Source organism: Sycon ciliatum, chromosome 11, assembly GCF_964019385.1.
Source record: "Sycon ciliatum chromosome 11, ocSycCili1.1, whole genome shotgun sequence".
Lineage (NCBI taxonomy): Eukaryota > Metazoa > Porifera > Calcarea > Leucosolenida > Sycettidae > Sycon > Sycon ciliatum.
In genome coordinates, this window is record NC_088653.1 from 14,049,654 (window position 1) to 14,067,153 (window position 17,500).

The following is a 17,500-nucleotide window of genomic DNA, read 5'->3' on the forward strand; positions in this document are numbered from 1 at the left end:
CGGCAACATACAAATGCTATTGGCCAATGTTTGAAAGCTGTTTGAGCCCCCCTTGCGCCGGTGGTCGGTTTAACCGAGCTGCAAAGGTGTCCTCAGTTTTGCGATACAGCGACAACACATGGACATGGGTTTATAGGAATCTTCCTCCGTGCGCCAAGCTCTGTAAGTGCTTTACTGTGTGTGTGTGTGTGTGTGTGTGTGTTTGTTTTTGTGTGTGTGTGTTTGTGTGTGTGTGTGCGTGTGTGTGCAGGTATGCATGTGTCTGAGTGTTGTTGTGAGTGCAATGGTTTGTTAACCCTTTCCATGCTGGCCCCCTTTACTCCAGAAAACTGCCTTTCCAGCGCACTCACTCTCCTGGTCGTTTTCGCGCACACATCTGAACAAATTTTTCCTTCAATTCAGTTCACCTTGATGGAGTTTCGTCATCCTGGGCTTGTTGGAAAGATCAGGACCAAGCGAATCCATTTTGGTAGCTCTCAACTCAATATGCACGGCGGTGCAACTTCTATGTCCTCTCAAAACTACCTAATGATGCTTCGGAAATGCACAGGAACTTGATCTCACTTTCTTTTTGGCTTCTTGCTCCAGTTCAGCCCATTGGCACGATTCAAACTGTGCTGCAAAGCTCAGATTCGCATGCTCCGCTGGCCAAAGGGGAATCCCTTGGCACGCAAAAGAAAACTGTGAGCTCATGAACAAAGAAATTCACAATCGTTCCGTGCCGTGAATTCCGTGTTCACTCCGTCGCCGCTCCGTCAATCTTTCTCCTACCGCGAAGAACTTTATATCGCTGGAAAGCTGAACCTTTTCACCTTTCCAACTGTGTATTGATTGTCGCGATACTTATTTTTGACGGAGTTACCAAAATTTGTACACTGATCTATGCACTGCGATGTACTGCGCAAATCTCATGACGTCCATAGACGTCATTAGTCGTTTGACGTACAGCGCGCATGAAATCTATCGACGTCATTAGCACGGAAAGGGTTAAAGGAACTTGTGGCTACTTTATTTAACCCTTTCCGTGCTAAGGTCGAGTATTGTTGTCCTGATAAGTGTGCATCAAACGACTGGTGACGAGTATATTCATACTAATGTTTACCCAATAATAGGTTATTTATAGAGCAATGTACAAACTACCGTCCGTCAAATATTCACGGATTGTAACAAGACATAATACGGCGTTTGAAAGGTGTTGAGCTCAGTTTTCCAGGGATATACGGGTCTTGGCGATACGACAAAGATGGACCGAGCATCGACGAGTTTAACTCAGAAATCGCGACGCTGGGTAATCGCCATTTTTTTGTTCATGACTTTGCAGTTTTTTGGACCGTGCCAGGGGATTTCCCTTTGGTGCAACGCATGCGTGACGGGTATCAAAAGATGTGCTCGGATCTCAGCTTTTCAGTGCACTGTAAATCGCGAAAATCGGTTGATTCGGAGCGAGAAGCTGAAAAAAGAGGTAGATGGCCACCTTCCACCAGCAACTCATTGACTACAATGCCAAAGTCCGAGCCTCTGCCAATTGCCTTCGTCTCGCAAAGCAGGCAGAATCTGCCCGCATCCGAGATCGGCTCAAACATGGATCACTGCGAAACAAGCAATGGTGGTCACTCCTGAAGCAAGCTGCAGGCTCTGGCCGCAGCTCGTCTGTCCCTGTCCTACGCAATGCCCAGGGTAGAGAATATGTCACCAACCAGGAAAAGGCTACTTGCTTTGGAGAATTCTTTGCGAGCAAATGCAGTCTGGGTGATCAAGATCTACAGCACTCCGACCTTCCTGACCTTCCTCCGAGGTGTACATCTGCCCTGACAACTGTCCGATTTCGGGAAGCGACAGTCCAGCGCCAGCTCCGCCAGCTGGATCCAACCAAGGCTACTGGACCCGATGGCATCACTGCCAGAGTTCTGAAGCAGTGCTCAAAAGTTTTGGCTGCACCACTTGCCAAGCTGTTCTCACTCTGTTTTCGGTGTCATGTCCAGCCCTCTCTCTGGAAAGTAGCCCGTGTGGTCCCGATACACAAGAAGCAATCTCATTCTGCTGTTAAGAACTACCGACCTGTGTCCTTGTTATCTGTTGTCTCCAAAGTCATTGAGAAGATTGTCAACACTGCCATAATCAATCATCTTGAGCATGAAAAGGCTCTGTCCATCCACCAGTACGGATTCCGGCAGGGGCTCAGCACATCTGACCTTCTCACGTCTCTCAACCACTCCTGGGTCTTCGAAGTCAACCGTGGTGGCGCAGTCCGCGTGCTGGCTGTCGACATAGCAGGAGCATTCGACAAAGTTTCACACCGAGGCGTGCTCCACAAGGCTGCGTCATATGGCATCACTGGTCCCCTCCTCAACTGGCTGTCTGACTACCTGTATGACAGGAAGTTGCAGGCAGTAGTCGGCGGAGCATCTTCAGAACCATACAAGATCGATGCTGGGGTCCCACAAGGGAGCATCCTTGGGCCCACACTGTTTTTCTGTACGTGAATGACGCCTGCGACGTCCTACCGGAAGGGATCACTCCGGCTGTTTACGCAGATGACACCACGCTTTATGCCCACATCCCAACGCCACATGCTGTGACAGAAGTGTGCCGCAACCTCCAAGCTGGTGTGGATGCACTTGCTGAATGGGGTGCTCAGTGGCGCGTCACTTTTGAGCCAATGAAATCACAGGCCATGACTGTGTCCCGCCACCGCAGACCCTGGGAGACACCACCCATCATGTTCAACGGCACAGCGGTCCCAGAATGCTCGCGGCTGAAGCTCCTTGGAGTGACGTTTGATGCCCATCTAACATACTCGGAGCATCTTCGAGGAACTGCAGTGCGTGCCACACAGCGAATTGGTTTCTTCCGGAAGGCGTGCCATGTCCTGGACCCACCGGGCCGGGCCACAGCATACCGGGGGTTCATTCGGCCTCTAATGGAGTACTGTCCACTTGTATGGATGGGAGCTGCGGCTACCCATCTCTCACAGCTGGACCGAGTCCAGCATCGTGCCCTCACCCTGATTGGGACAGGGGCTGCAATGGACACTCTGTCCCTGCGGCGCCGTGTGGCCAGCCTCACAACTCTGTACAAGCTCCATTACATCGCAAGCCCGCCAGCTCTTGCAGCGACACGCCCAGCCAGAGCCATCGCACCCGCCATCGCGCCTGCCACACGTCGCCGCTCGGCAGCCAATCTTGCGCACGAGCTTCAACTCCAGACAGCCCTACCTTTCCAGATCGTGCAATGTTGCGCTGCGTTCTTTCCCGGAGTGCCTCATCGAGGCCTGGAATGAACTGCCAGCCACTCTCCTCCGCGATGCACCGTCTGCCAAAGGGATGCAGCAGTTCAAGGTTCTGACCTACCGCTACCTGAAACGGTCGGGTTGGTCATTGGCCACGGACATCGCCCCCTAGGCTATCGCCCTGTTCATGTTCTCGGAGCACTCCCTTCTCATCAAACTCCCAATCCATCTGTCTTTATCTCTCTCTAACTCTCCTCCATTCTAACTCTAATCTTTCGTCAAATCTGCACGGCAATCAGCCTCTACTGTCGCCTCAGCATCATGATCTTGATACTGCTATATTTGTACTTGTTTGCGTACTTTTTTGCACTCATATCTTGGAATAACAAGTTTCCTGGTTTCTTACCCCCCCCCCCTCCTCTCTTTCCTACCCTTAGAGTTCTTGCTCTCCTGCTCCCCTCCCCGCCCTTCCACTCCCCATTTTGTTTCCTTTGGTGCACATGTGCAGCTGTGATGCCGAGACCCTTGGTCGGCTGAGCTTCACAGGTCCCACCCACTCCGTCCTGCTGGATATGTACCATTGTGTCGAGTTCTTCTCCTCATTTTAGTTCATCACGCAGTGAGTGTTCAATAGTAAAAAAATTAAATAAATAAAAATTGAGTTGATGCGGCTTTCACATTCATGGTGGAGTTTGGAGAGTATGGAGAAGTGGCTCTGGTATGCCCATAAGCCCATTACGCAATGACGTAATTGGTACCATAAACACTCCACACAGCCACCTGGGCATGGTCGTCTGGGGTGTTGAACAGTGCATTGCTGATCCCAGTGTACTCACATAACACCGCACACAGCCACCTGGGCATGGTCGTCTGGGGTGTTGAACAGTGCATTGCTGATCCCAGTGTACTCACATAACACCCCACACAGCCACCTGGGCATGGTCGTCTGGGGTGTTGAACAGTGCATTGCTGATCCCAGTGTACTCACATAACACCGCACACAGCCACCTGGGCATGGTCGTCTGGGGTGTTGAACAGTGCATTGCTGATCCCAGTGTACTCACATAACACCCCACACAGCCACCTGGGCATGGTCGTCTGGGGTGTTGAACAGTGCATTGCTGATCCCAGCGTACTCACATAACACCACACACAGCCACCTGGGCATGGTCGTCTGGGGTGTTGAACAGTGCATTGCTGATCCCAGTGTACTCACATAACACCGCACACAGCCACCTGGGCATGGTCGTCTGGGGTGTTGAACAGAGCATTGCTGATCCCAGCGTACTCACATAACACCCCACACAGCCACCTGGGCATGGTCGTCTGGGGTGTTGAACAGTGCATTGCTGATCCCAGCGTACTCACATAACACCCCACACAGCCACCTGGGCATGGTCGTCTGGGGTGTTGAACAGTGCATTGCTGATCCCAGCATACTCACATGCATTACTCATAACAGTTACTTTCCATATTTGGCAATGCGCGATTGGCTTATTGGGCTGATAGTTGTCAGGATGGATTTGCTTGGTCCTAATCTTTCTAACGAGCCCAGGATGATGCCAATCCGCCATGGTGATGTGAAATGAGAATACATTTTGTTCCGAGGTATGCATGCAAATTCCACCAGCAGAGTCAGTGCACTCGGTAGTCAGTTTTACTGGAAGAAAGGGTCCAGCATGGAGAAAAAAAAAAAAGGTTACACATTGTCAATATGTGGAGAAAATGTGTACTATTAAAATGGATTCCATTTGTAATGAATGTGTACCATTTTTTTATCTGCTCTTCCAGTCTCCATTGAAATTGAGAAGGCACACTGGTACGTCAGCCACCAGCCAACAACACTGGACCGCGCCATCTCCGCCTGTGAAAACATCGGCACCAGATTAATGACGCTGGACGAAGTGCACCAAATAAGGGAGGTGATCATGCGGAGGACGACAAACTTTGCAAACCATTACATCTGGGCGCTGAACCCAACGACAATGGCGGGCGTTTCTTACAGAATGGACCAGGGTGTTCAGAAGGGGAACTCTCGCACCGCACTCGTCATGTGCAAGAAGTCCAGTGAGTCTTTGTATAAGTCACCCATTTAGCCCATTCAGCGCTACTGGGCCTTGCCTATGGTACTCAGCATATAAATGCTAAAAACAGGGCAAGTTCCAAAACTCCAGGATTCTGGCTATTGGGTCGTCGATTTTTTCGGAAATGTTGACCAAGACTATCAGCCTCAGGTTTAATAAAATCGATACCGGCCCCAAAAAGAAGAGCGCAGCACAATAAGGGATGCAAAGTTGCCCCAATTTGGGCAACCTTGCGTCCAATCATCCAATCACTTAGGAGCCTAACAATTTTGCGGGACAATACTTTGCACTTTAAATGTACGATTTCAGGCGCCAGATCGCAGGTGCGCATTATGCTCCGAAAATGAAATTTGATTTACTACGAAAATTAGTATCAAACAGTTGCGACGTTTGCCACCTCGGACCTGGAGCAAGCCGTATGTGTGCATTCCTAGTGCCTACTTTCAACTACACTGCCCCCCCCCCCCCCCCCCGCTAGCACCCTTCATTTCACATTCATGTGTCATTGGCAGTCGTTCGACGAGCCAGGAAATGTTGAATAACTACAAATACAAACCCATGATATAATTATATATGAGAGCCCACCGGTAGCACATGCGTCACACAGTTCTACACGCCGATAATCATTTCATGATTTACTTCTGAGAATGCTGGCACTAAAATTTAATGCTGTCTTGATGATCGATTACGCTTTCAAATCTAGGCTGCGCATTTTTCTCCGGGGAAAACTTGCATTTCCAAAACGTTACTCAAAACCGGTGTGCCGTAGATCCTGTATAATGTATGAGAACAATAATTATTATTGGGATTGGCTGAACAATATCCCGAAGATATTTCTCGAATTTTTAACAAAATTTCAATTCCAAATGATCGGGCGGAGAAGTGAACTGCCTGAAAAGAGGAGAAAAATGTATACGGCCCCACAATAAGGCCTCTAGCCGAGTCTGACGCGAAACGTGAATTTTTCAGACTTTAGCGTTCGTAACCACGCCATATTGCTGTGTTGCTTATTGTGTTTGCAGCTAAGCTCGAAGACAAGGGAACGTGCTGGACCGGTGACAAGTTGTACACACTGCCAAACAGCCCGGCTGGATACTACACGAACATTCACCAGTGCGAGGCTCCGCAGCGGGAGAACGCCATCATACCCTTCCAGTTCCTCAACCTGTGCCTGGATGCGCTGACACGCTGGGCGCCTACTTACAATTCGTACTGGGTGCTCAGCACAAACCATGGTCTTCCTGAGGCAAGCGACGGAAGAAAGCACCCCATTCGGGAAAGAAGAGCACCGGCTTGTTGGCAAAGTAAGTGACCCCAATAATTATAACAATAATACTTGGTCCGTTTCATCGCAATTGTCGCTTATCTCCCACGCACCTTTTGACAGGTAAAACCCAGTCCGATATTTGATGGGAAAGTGGGAAACTTTTCGCTGCAGTGAATGCACTGCAGTGAATGCACACATTCACTGCAGCGAAAAGCCAAGCGCAGCTCAAAGACCGGAACTGTAGCAGGGGAAATCGACATCCTGACCTGGAGAGCGTGACAGTCACGGCCAGGCCAGCCAGCTCAGTTGTTTGAACTGCAATGTTTGAACTGCAATGACCTGGTATTCTTTGCAAGCCTGCAAACTGATGGCGAGATGGTGGCAAAGATCCAGAAGACATTGTCCGACCTGGCAGCGGCAGTACAAGAGTCGTGGTCAGCTTATCCAGCAGAGCGTATGACAGCTGTCTGGAGAGGGATGTGTGCCTGATTCAAAAACATTGTTGAACACACAGTACTGTAGTGACAGACGGGTCACGCTGCCCACGTTCCTCCAAGTGCCAGAGTGACAGCCGCGACTGTTCCTTTCCCATCGCTGCTATACGCCAAGCGGAGAAAGCAAGAGATACTCTACGCCAGCAGCTATACACACCAGTGAATGTCAGCTCAAGTGGCATCAGCTCGAGTGATACAGAGCCAGAGTCGGATAAACTAAAGCGTGAGTGCAAGAAGGCGCTCCGTCGCTGTATTCTTTTCGCTCCGTCGCTGTTTTCTTTTGTACATTTCTTGTAACCTTGCTTCCTTTCTTCGACTTGCTTCATCAGATTCCATCGCTGAACTTATTTCTTGTGGCGGACAGGAATCCTGTATCATGCTTCTTCACTATGCGTATTGGAAATTTTACAGAGCGGTAAAAAAACTCCTGTTCTTAGTTGCGATAGATAAGCGACAATTGCGATGAAACGGACCAAGTAAAATAAAGTTGATTGTTCCAACTAGGAACACACACTTCTTGCCAAACTTGACACTTGACTGACTCACGACTGCCATCCAGAGCACACGAGGAGCACGTCGCACCTTCCACTCGGCAAACCTGCAAGAAAGCACCACTCCCTGCAAGAAGCAAGAAGCGTGTGTTCCTAGTTCGAACAATCAACTTCATGACTGTTATATATGCACTCTGATGTAATATATTATGTACTCTGTATGCATTTGTATATACTCATTGCGCATGCTCTGAATCATGGTCTTACTCTACATGTATCCATGCCGGCTGGTTGACTCTGGTGAGCTGCGTGTGAGACTGCATGTAGGGTGTACGTGGATACACAACAAATGGCGACGAAGATGAAAATTTTGTTTTGAGATAATTTGTTTAGTTGAGTGCTTGCGAGAATTTGGTAAACCATGGCCTCTTCAGGGAAGGCCACCCTGGAGCAGTTTTCTGGCGGGGACTTTGCGGAGTACCGGGAACGGCTTGAGTTTTATTTTCTCGCAAATGACATCGGTGTTGTTTCAGCCAGTGCAAACTCATCGGAGAAAGAACGCGTACGTAAGAAGATGATTGCACATCTAATCTCTTCACTGTCGAAAGACGTCTACTCCACTTTGCGGAACCTCTGTCTGCCGGAGTCAATATCGGACAAGACCTTCGAGCAGATTTGTGACCTACTGAATGGATATTACAGAGTGGAGCGTTCCACGATGACTTCTTCTTTTCAATTTCGCGATTGCAACCAGAGACCAGCGGAAAAGCTGGTAGATTACGCAAATCGTTTGAAACGTGCGGCAGTAGCCTGCGACTTTGGGTCGCATTTAGACAGATCCCTAAAAGATCAATTTATGGCAGGAGTCTACAGTCAGGAGATCAAGCGGACGATTCTGACTAGTCCTGACAGCAAGACGAAGAAGTTTCAGGATGTGCTGGATATCGCTTTACGGGAGGAGCGCGCCATCATGTTTGCTGAGCAGCTTACTCCAGGTACTACTACTAGTACTAGATCAACATCTACGCCGTCCGAGTCAGTCAACAAGATGAGAGCTACCACTACCAGTAAATCCAAGTCCGCAAGTGCATCTAGAAAGCCAAATCACTCGCAGGACCAGAAAGGGTCAAAGTCGACGAAGGGCAAGGTTTGTTATCGTTGTACATCTGATTTACATATGGCTGACAAGTGTCCTCATCGATCTACTACTTGTCGATACTGCAAGAAACGAGGACATCTCGAAAGAGCCTGCATCACCAAGCAGAAACGAGGTGAAATTCACCACGTGGATGACGAACCTGATGATCGAGGTGAGATCGTTTCTGATTGTGATGTTGATGATATGCCTATCTACAAGATTCGATCGGGTAGTGGAAAACACCCTCCGTATACTGTAATGGCGGAAATCAATGATGTTTGTTCACCAATTTGCATGGAAATCGATACAGGTAGTGCTGTATCCATCATCACCAAATCTGATTACGAGAAATTGGGTGCACCAGTGTCGTCTCTTGTAACTCAATCAGTCCAGCTCATTGGGTTTTCCGGTTCCATCATCCCCTGTTTAGGTGAAGGGAAATTTCCAGTGTCAATAAATGGGCAAAAGCACACTGTTCTCTTGCGCATTGTCGATACAAATGGTCCATCTCTGTTGGGCAGAGATCTTCTCTCACTTTTCAAACTAGAATGGAGGGAAATATTCTCGGTGAAGTCTGAAATTGATAATGCTCTTATACGCGCAAAGCTGCAGGAGGAAATGCTTCAGAAATTTGAGAGTTTGTTTGACACGTCAACTGTCGGCAAATTAAATTCAACTCAGGTCACTTTGCGTGTAAATGATTCAAAACCTGTGTACATGAAGGCTCGTTCAGTACCATTTGCAATCCGGGAGAAATACGAGCAAGGCCTCTCTAAACTGGAGGAGGAAGGTGTAATACGCAAAGTTGAATTTTCGAAATGGGCTTCACCTACGGTTCCGGTTCAAAAACCAGACGGAAATGTACGTATCTGTGCTGATTACTCGCGCACCATCAATGCTAATTCGGATTTAGAAAAATATCCGTTACCTACCATAGACGAAATTCGTGCCAAGTTGAATGGTGGGCAGAAGTTTACGAAGCTTGATTTATCTCAGGCGTACCACCAGCTAGAGCTTGATCCTAAGTCGAGGGGGTATACTACAATCAATACCCACCGTGGTCTGTTTGAATATGTACGTCTACCGTTTGGCATTCATTCAGCAGTCTCCATATTTCAGCGTACTATGGAGACTCTCCTGGTGGGTATCGATGGCTGCATTGTGTATGTAGATGATATTCTAGTCACAGGTCGAAATGATGCAGAGCACAAAAGAAATCTGGAAATGGTTTTGCAGCGGCTACAAGATGCGGGCATGCGTTTGAAAGCCACGAAAACCGAGTTCATGCTACCGCAAGTCTCGTACCTTGGTCATACTTTGAGTGCGAGTGGTATGGCGCCTTCGCCAGGAAGAATCGATGCTATGGTTAATGCCAATGCTCCTACGTCCGTCAGTGAGCTTCAATCGTTTATTGGGTCTGCGAATTATGTTCGCAAATTCATACCCAATTTTGCTCGGATTATGGCGCCACTTTACGCTCTGCTAAAGAAAGATACTGTTTGGAGATGGTCAGATTCTGAACAGACAGCGTTCCTTACGATAAAGAATGCTTTATGTTCCACGGAGGTTTTGGCGCACTATTCGGCGGGTCTGGAGCATGTCTTGCAATGCGACGCATCAGGAACGGGTCTTGGTGCGGTTCTGTTACAGAAAAACGAAAATGGTGATTACCAACCCATTTCGTATGCGTCTCGTCTGTTGAATAAAGCGGAGAGAAACTATTCAAATATTGAACGGGAGTCACTCGCTCTTGTGTTTGGTGCAACCAAATTTCGCCAATATCTCCTGGGAAAGAAATTTGTCCTTGAAACTGATCACAAACCTCTGGTGAAATTGTTCGGCATGCAGGAAGGTGTTCTGTTCCTGGTTTCTTCCAGATTAAAGAAATGGAAGTTATTACTTTCAGCGTATGACTACACCATCCAACACATTGCGGGAAAGGCAAATGTTCTGGCAGATTTCATGTCTAGAAAACCAATCTCTGGAAATCCTTCTACCCCGGAACTAGGTGAAACACGTGTACTTTTCATTGAGGACGAGCTCATTGATGCTCAAGTTGTATTGAATGCCACTGGAGATGATCCAGTTCTAGAGCGTGTTCGTCACTACACTTTGAATGGTTGGCCAGAGCATGTGAAAGAGGTGGAGTTACAGCCGTACTTTGTAAAGCGCTGGGAACTATCTATTGTAAATGATGTATTACTCTGGAATGAACGAGTGGTAATCCCCATGGCTTTGCGCGCGATGCTCTTGAGTGAATTGCACTCGGAACACACAGGCGCTGTACGAATGAAACGTATGGCACGTCGATATTTCTGGTGGCCAAAGATGGATGACGAAATTGAAGATACCACCAAAATGTGCGCTACGTGTCAAGAACAGGCACGCAAACCTAGTAAATCCTATGCTACCTGGTCATGGCCGTCGGGTCCATGGCGTCGTCTGCACATAGACTTTGCGGGTCCATTCATGGGCAAAATGTTTCTGGTGATTGTCGATGCGTATACGAAATATCTGGAAATTGTCCCGATGACACATGCCACATCAACGGGTACTATCAAAGCTTTGAGACGTTTGTTTGCCACATTCGGTCTACCCACTCACATCGTTAGTGATAATGGGACCCAGTTCACTAGTGCTGAATTTACCTCGTTTCTCCAGAAAAATGGAATCGCACACACTCGTTCAGCTCCCGGCCATCCGGAGACAAACGGTCTCGCTGAGCGATATGTCGGTCATTTTAAAGCTAAAATGAAAGCAATGGGAACAGAAGGTGACGACCTAGATACACGACTACAACGATTTCTAATGACATTTCGGTCAACTCCTACGGCGAATGGTAAATCACCGGCAGAAATGCTATTTAATCGCCAACCACGACTACGTTATGATGCTTTGAAAACAACACGGAATGCGGAGGCACAATCTTTCAATCAAAACCAGCATTTGCTACCAGAATACAAACCGGGTGATGCTGTGTTTGCGTTACGTTTTCAAAACCATGGTACAACCTGGGTCCCTGGTGTTGTTCTCTCTATCTGCAGTGCTATGAATTACTCTGTCCAGGTAAATGATGTGGTCTGGAAACGACACCGTAACCAACTCCGGCCACGTTCAATACCACTTTCTCAGTTAGCAGAACAGACACGTTCTGCACCACAGCAGCAACAACTCCAGCCGCAGCAGCAACAACTCCAGCCGCAGCAGCAGCAGCAACAACAACTGTCACCACAACAGCAACAGCCTCAGCCGCAGCAGCAGCAGGTGCCACAGCAGTTGCCGCCTCAGAAGGCTCAACAGCCGACGACTTCACAGCAGAAAGAGCAGCCCATGCAACAGTCGCAGGATGAGCAGGGTCAACAGTCGTTAGCTTCTACAGCCCCAGCTGATGCTGTACCTGTTGACCGGCAGGTGACTCGATCTGGTCGGTCAGTCGTAAGACCAGCTCGGTATAACGGATGAGACATTTTATACATGTAGGATATGTAATTATTATATTATTTGCATGGATTGATTGAGATGATCGTGAATGCATGTACGTGGTTCTCTTGTTGCATTTGTATATATCAGTATAATGCTCTGTATAGTACATACCACACATAGAACATTGAACTTTGATAATTGGCACGTCAGACGATGGTACATTATTACATTGTCTGTTCTATGCTATTATTCCTTGTCATGAAAATGTTTTGTTTTCGGTGTTACCTCTTTTTGCGAGGGGGATATTGTTATATATGCACTCTGATGTAATATATTATGTACTCTGTATGCATTTGTATATACTCATTGCGCATGCTCTGAATCATGGTCTTACTCTACATGTATCCATGCCGGCTGGTTGACTCTGGTGAGCTGCGTGTGAGACTGCATGTAGGGTGTACGTGGATACACAACAATGACTATTTCCGCCGAAGTCGCAACTTCTAAGTTAATAATAAAATAATCTTAAAAAATAGAAGAAATCACATGGAAACGAGTTACGAGCAACTATCCACGACTGTAGCTAGATAATAAGCAGTCAGAATAGTGCGAATCGTTGAATGTCACAGTAACATGTCAGTATTGTGCCCTGTTATCGCACTTTCTGACTGCTTATTATCTTGTTTAAGTCGTGGATAGTTGCTTCATGCCTACCTGGGGATCTCTTATTTGTGTATGTACTAGAAATATGCAGAAAACGGGGTTTGTCAACTGGTCCAGTTGCTGTTCACAATCGGCGCATGAGCCTGTAAAACAAGTGACCGTAATACGTTGCTATAATTTTTTTAATTTTGACCTGCGAATTACCGGTTTTGTCGCACATCACTGTTCATGCCTGGACACCATTCCTCCCACACAAATTCCGCTAACTTTCTCCAGATTTGGGTCGAACTATTACTTTAATGTCATGGACTTTTTTTGCCCTCGGATGTCGCAAGGAAAAATTGCACGGCCACACTCTAGGGTACCCTGTAAAAAGACTCACAGTCTGTGGGGATTGCCCTAGTAAAATAATAAATACTACTACTACTTCTACTACTGCTACTACTACTACTCTGTAGAATGTACTGAATGCCCAGAGTATAAGCACTACCAGGATGTTTTTCTCTTTTAAAATACAGACGTCAACCCTATAGTTTTAGAATTGCCATAAACAGAACGAGCAGAACAATCATTTCAGAACGGCTCTATTGTGTTCAAAACGGCTGGATACGAAAGCGGTGAAGAACAGAGAAGGAGAAACAAATGTGACATGAAAGAAATGCTGACAAAAGAATACTTGTAACTAGTACTATTGCCGCCTCGTCGCTTATTGTCAGCTCTATAGTTATAATTTATCACCATTCATCTCACAAGCGTAGTGTAAGCGGCACTGACTTTCTTCCGGGTGAATTACGCGTGTTTAATTTAAAGCGTGGCTTATGCGCAGAGCGCCAACTACGGTACTGTTGTTCGAAGATCTCTACAACTACTGGATTCACGCGCATACAAGCGCATGGGACATGGGTTCGGATGTAAACACACCCCTCACATACAAGCCCATTGGCTTGTAACTGAACAGAATTCACAATTCCGGTATCATCACATTTCCGGTATCGCTGTACAGCTACTGGTCTCTTACTACTTGTACCTCATACATGTATCTTCTTTTTTATTTTTCTATAATGATAAAGGCCTCTTTTAGGGCAAAAAGAATACAACTGACAGTGGCATGGCGAATGATTAGAACACAACACCAAAATTGAAAACAATTGTACGTGTGAAAAGAAACGCAAAAAAAAACAAGAGAGAAACAAGCACATCTATCGGGTATCCTGTAATACTAGTGATTTGGGGCTAATAACTACCTCGCGTGCAAAAGCGATTTTTTCCATATTTGAAGTGGTGTGAATACAGCGATCTTCGAAAAATTCCAAATAAGCCCAGGGGGCTTATATGCGCGTGAATACGGTACATTTGGTGGATACGAAAACGGGTCTTCTAACACACAAACTGTCACTTTGCACCGAATGTTCTCTCTATGCTAGCAACATTGTTTTACAGTAGGTGAGTAAGTTACGCAGAAGTCACCGGCTTGTCAGTTTGAGCACTCTTGCATTGTCCGTTCGCGGTTTATGTCTGGCTCTGGGGAAATTAGGCTTTCATTACTATCAGGTTCGGCCTCATTTTTTTCTGTGCTGCGCTGATGAGTCCACAAAGCACGGAACAGTTCTGTCCGCGGATTGAGAATTATATTTGATATGTGCGTATTCTCTGGTGTTTTATCCCCTGTGTGTATGTGTGCGTGTTTGTATGTGTGTGTGTGCGTGCGTGCGTGGCCGTACATGCACGCGTGTGTGTGTGTGTGTGTGTGTGTGTGTGTGTGTGTGTGTGTGTGTGTGTGTGTGTGTGTGTGTGTGTGTGTGTGTGTGTGCGTGTGCGTGCATGTGTGTATGCATGTGTGTGTGTACACATGTTCTTTGTCTGTGTTTGTGCGTCTGTGCACGGGAACGTCGGTGCATGGGAACGTCCCCGCCGCTGCACCTCTTCCCACTACTTCCTGTAGAGCGTAAATGGAACAATGAATTTGTTGTGAAACACGAATGCAGTCAAGTAGTCCTGGTGTATACCATCAGGAAGACGCTATCAACCTACCGCGCTGCAGGTGCTCTGTGTGGCAAGAGCGGGCTGGCGCTTCCTACCCTCCACCTGGAGTCGTGCGTACGCCCGTTTGCCCGGAAACTCGGCATCGGCCCTGTTTGGTCGAATCATCGCAGGGGCCCGCAGCACGCTATTACTACCACTCCGCTCTCTTATGGAAGCCCGAATCGGAAGTATCCGGTTATATGTGTATTTCGTAAGTTATTGCAGTTTGTAGATCAGTGATAAATGTTGAACGTTGTGCTCAAAAACATTGTGTGCGAGAAACAGAATGCTCGTATCAATTGACACATCATTGATAGTACATCTGTCAGGTTAATGGCTATGGGCAAACACATACTTGCACACAACGCCACACACTAGATCATACTAATAATTATAACTACTATGCTATTACCTTCAGTGACAAGCTTTCAGTGATGATGGTGACAAGAAAGCGTTCTCTGACACTTCACTCGTCAGCGGAGTCATAGGTGTCAATGAACAGCTTAGGAGAAACACCATTTCCCGTTCGCTTACACAAAGGTGACTGTCAGCAAGAAAGTCGTGAACCTGCATTGTGACACAAGGGGAACGGTGGGGGGGGGGGGGGGGTGTCAACTGCCAAATGCTGCTTTGTTCAGTTACGGTTCACAATCTGCTCGTGTACTGCAATAAAAATTCCTTTAATGTGATGGGGAAAAAATGACTTTTAGGGGCAATTACCCATCGTGAGAAGAGTTTCTGACAGTCGGCGACGGGCTCGATTAAAAGAACAATAAAAAGATGGCATGGTCTTGTATGCTGCTGAACAGTGCCTTCCTGATTACAGGGTGTTCACATCCATGACTCATGTGGTCCATATTTGGCTACTCACTATAGTCGTATACAGCTTTACCTTACCGGAGCTATGTCTGCATCACCAACACACACAAACACACACACACACGCACACACACACACACACACGTACACACACACACACACACACACACACACACGAAACTCCTTCAGACTCGACCCCCCCCCCCCCAAAGAAAGCTTTTCGTTTTTGAAAATATTATTGGTAACCTTGATTGGTCCCTTAGTAATTGGGAAGAATGTGGAAAAGAGTTTAGCAGACAGCGGCGGCGATATCATGTTTGTGTTCTTGTTGCTTTGTTTGTAATTCACAGAGAAGACTCGACATGCTATTTGGAGAAGGTAACAAGTTATCTTCTGCTGGTGTTCAATGTCAGCTGGAACGACTTTGCCTTAGCGAAACTCATCAACAGACTGTCCGCATGCAGGAGGATGATTACCATGCATTGTTTTTGTCGCCCCATGTTGCTGGTGACTTTTCTTTTTCCTTTTTTGATGATGCTAGATGTGGTGGCAGAATACATGCGCTATCTAGGCGTACTTTCCTATCTAGAGCCCTTTTCTTCTTTCTGCGCCATTTATCTAGTTGTATTCGCTGTCCATTGTGCGTGTACAGCAAACTAGATTACAGAGCGGATGTTGGAGTGCCTCTGCTGCGACTTTGATGCCCTTTGAAAAAAATCACCTCGCGCCGATTTCCGTAGCTCTGCTGCGTATCATTCGTTGTGTTGGTGCTGTTGCCGGCAAGGGGCTGGTATGAAGCTTACTTAGTCATGTTGCACTGCACGTCATGCGAGTTTGAAAGCCGTTTACGACGAAGGGAAGGATGGGAGAATGGTTTGTGTGGTGTTCTGTACCTCTCTGCATCTGTGCGGTGCCGGTGTAGCACTACACATGGTTAGCATAGTACCAAGAGTACATACCACTCCCCCCCCCCCCCCCCTCCCCAGAGTGCGCAACTTAGTTCACTTATCAGATCTGGGACGGCGAAATCCGTGTTGCCCCTCATACTAATGACATCATGAGTAGGGGAAGTGTGGACGTGGGGCACCGCGTCGATGGAATGAGGCAAGTCCGACCAAAAGAATGACTCTGTGGGAAGGCCTCTTTTACGGACAAGGCGAAGCACAATCATCACCATTAAATTTTATCAGTACAGTGAATACCAAAAATCACGGATTACGCCGTCCCACAACCCTATCTCAGTTGCTCACTCTGGGGGATAAGCTTTTATGGACTCTTGATATTGCTAAGAGTATTATAACCCTATAAAGAGTGTGCAACTCCTTATATGGGGTACGCCGACGGCGAAAACTCAAATCACGTGGTGCAGTGTCGCAGCTGTACGTTTCCAGCCGTGGAGAGAAGTGTAGTAATAAAAAAGCACTCTCAGACAGAAACTCGCTGTGGGTATGCAAATACTCAGCATGATCATGGCAGATATTTGGATTCCACGCATGCTATCCTTCGTTTGTACATAGTACGAACGTATCTGAGACACGTGATGTGAGTTTTCGGCGTCGGAGAGTCGACGGAGACCCCATTTGCAGAGTTGCACACTCTTGGGGGGTTACCGTAAAGTACCGTTGAATCGCCCCCGACGCCCTGTCGCTTCCCAGCTGGGTTTTCGGCAGGGGGCGGGAATTAGATCAAGGCTGTCAAGTGCAGTACGATTTACAACAACGTAGAAGTTCAGACTCGATGTGCTGGATTGTGCACATTTTCATCCTGGATTGGCAAGTATTGTGTACAGCAGTGCATGCGTCGGTTCAACATCGTATTTTCGTAGTATACGCTTAAGTAACGTTAGTTGCTTCTCAGGTAGAAAATCGAC

General features: G+C 47.2%; 1 protein-coding gene across 1 annotated transcript in view; it reads left to right on the plus strand.

The window, feature by feature from the left end:
• LOC135827399 (uncharacterized) overlaps positions 1 to 16,432 on the plus strand; it is a 68,470-nt gene extending 52,038 nt beyond the window's left edge. The window contains exons 26-30 of the mRNA XM_065339892.1: positions 1 to 162; positions 5,021 to 5,296; positions 6,336 to 6,617; positions 14,732 to 15,022; positions 15,981 to 16,432. The exon at positions 1 to 162 is cut by the window's left edge and continues 75 nt beyond it. Of these exons, the coding sequence (XP_065195964.1) occupies positions 1 to 162; positions 5,021 to 5,296; positions 6,336 to 6,617; positions 14,732 to 15,022; positions 15,981 to 16,012 (1,043 nt within the window). The 3' untranslated portion in view covers positions 16,013 to 16,432. The remainder of the gene's footprint in view (positions 163 to 5,020; positions 5,297 to 6,335; positions 6,618 to 14,731; positions 15,023 to 15,980) is intronic.
• The last annotated feature ends 1,068 nt before the right edge of the window (positions 16,433 to 17,500 follow it).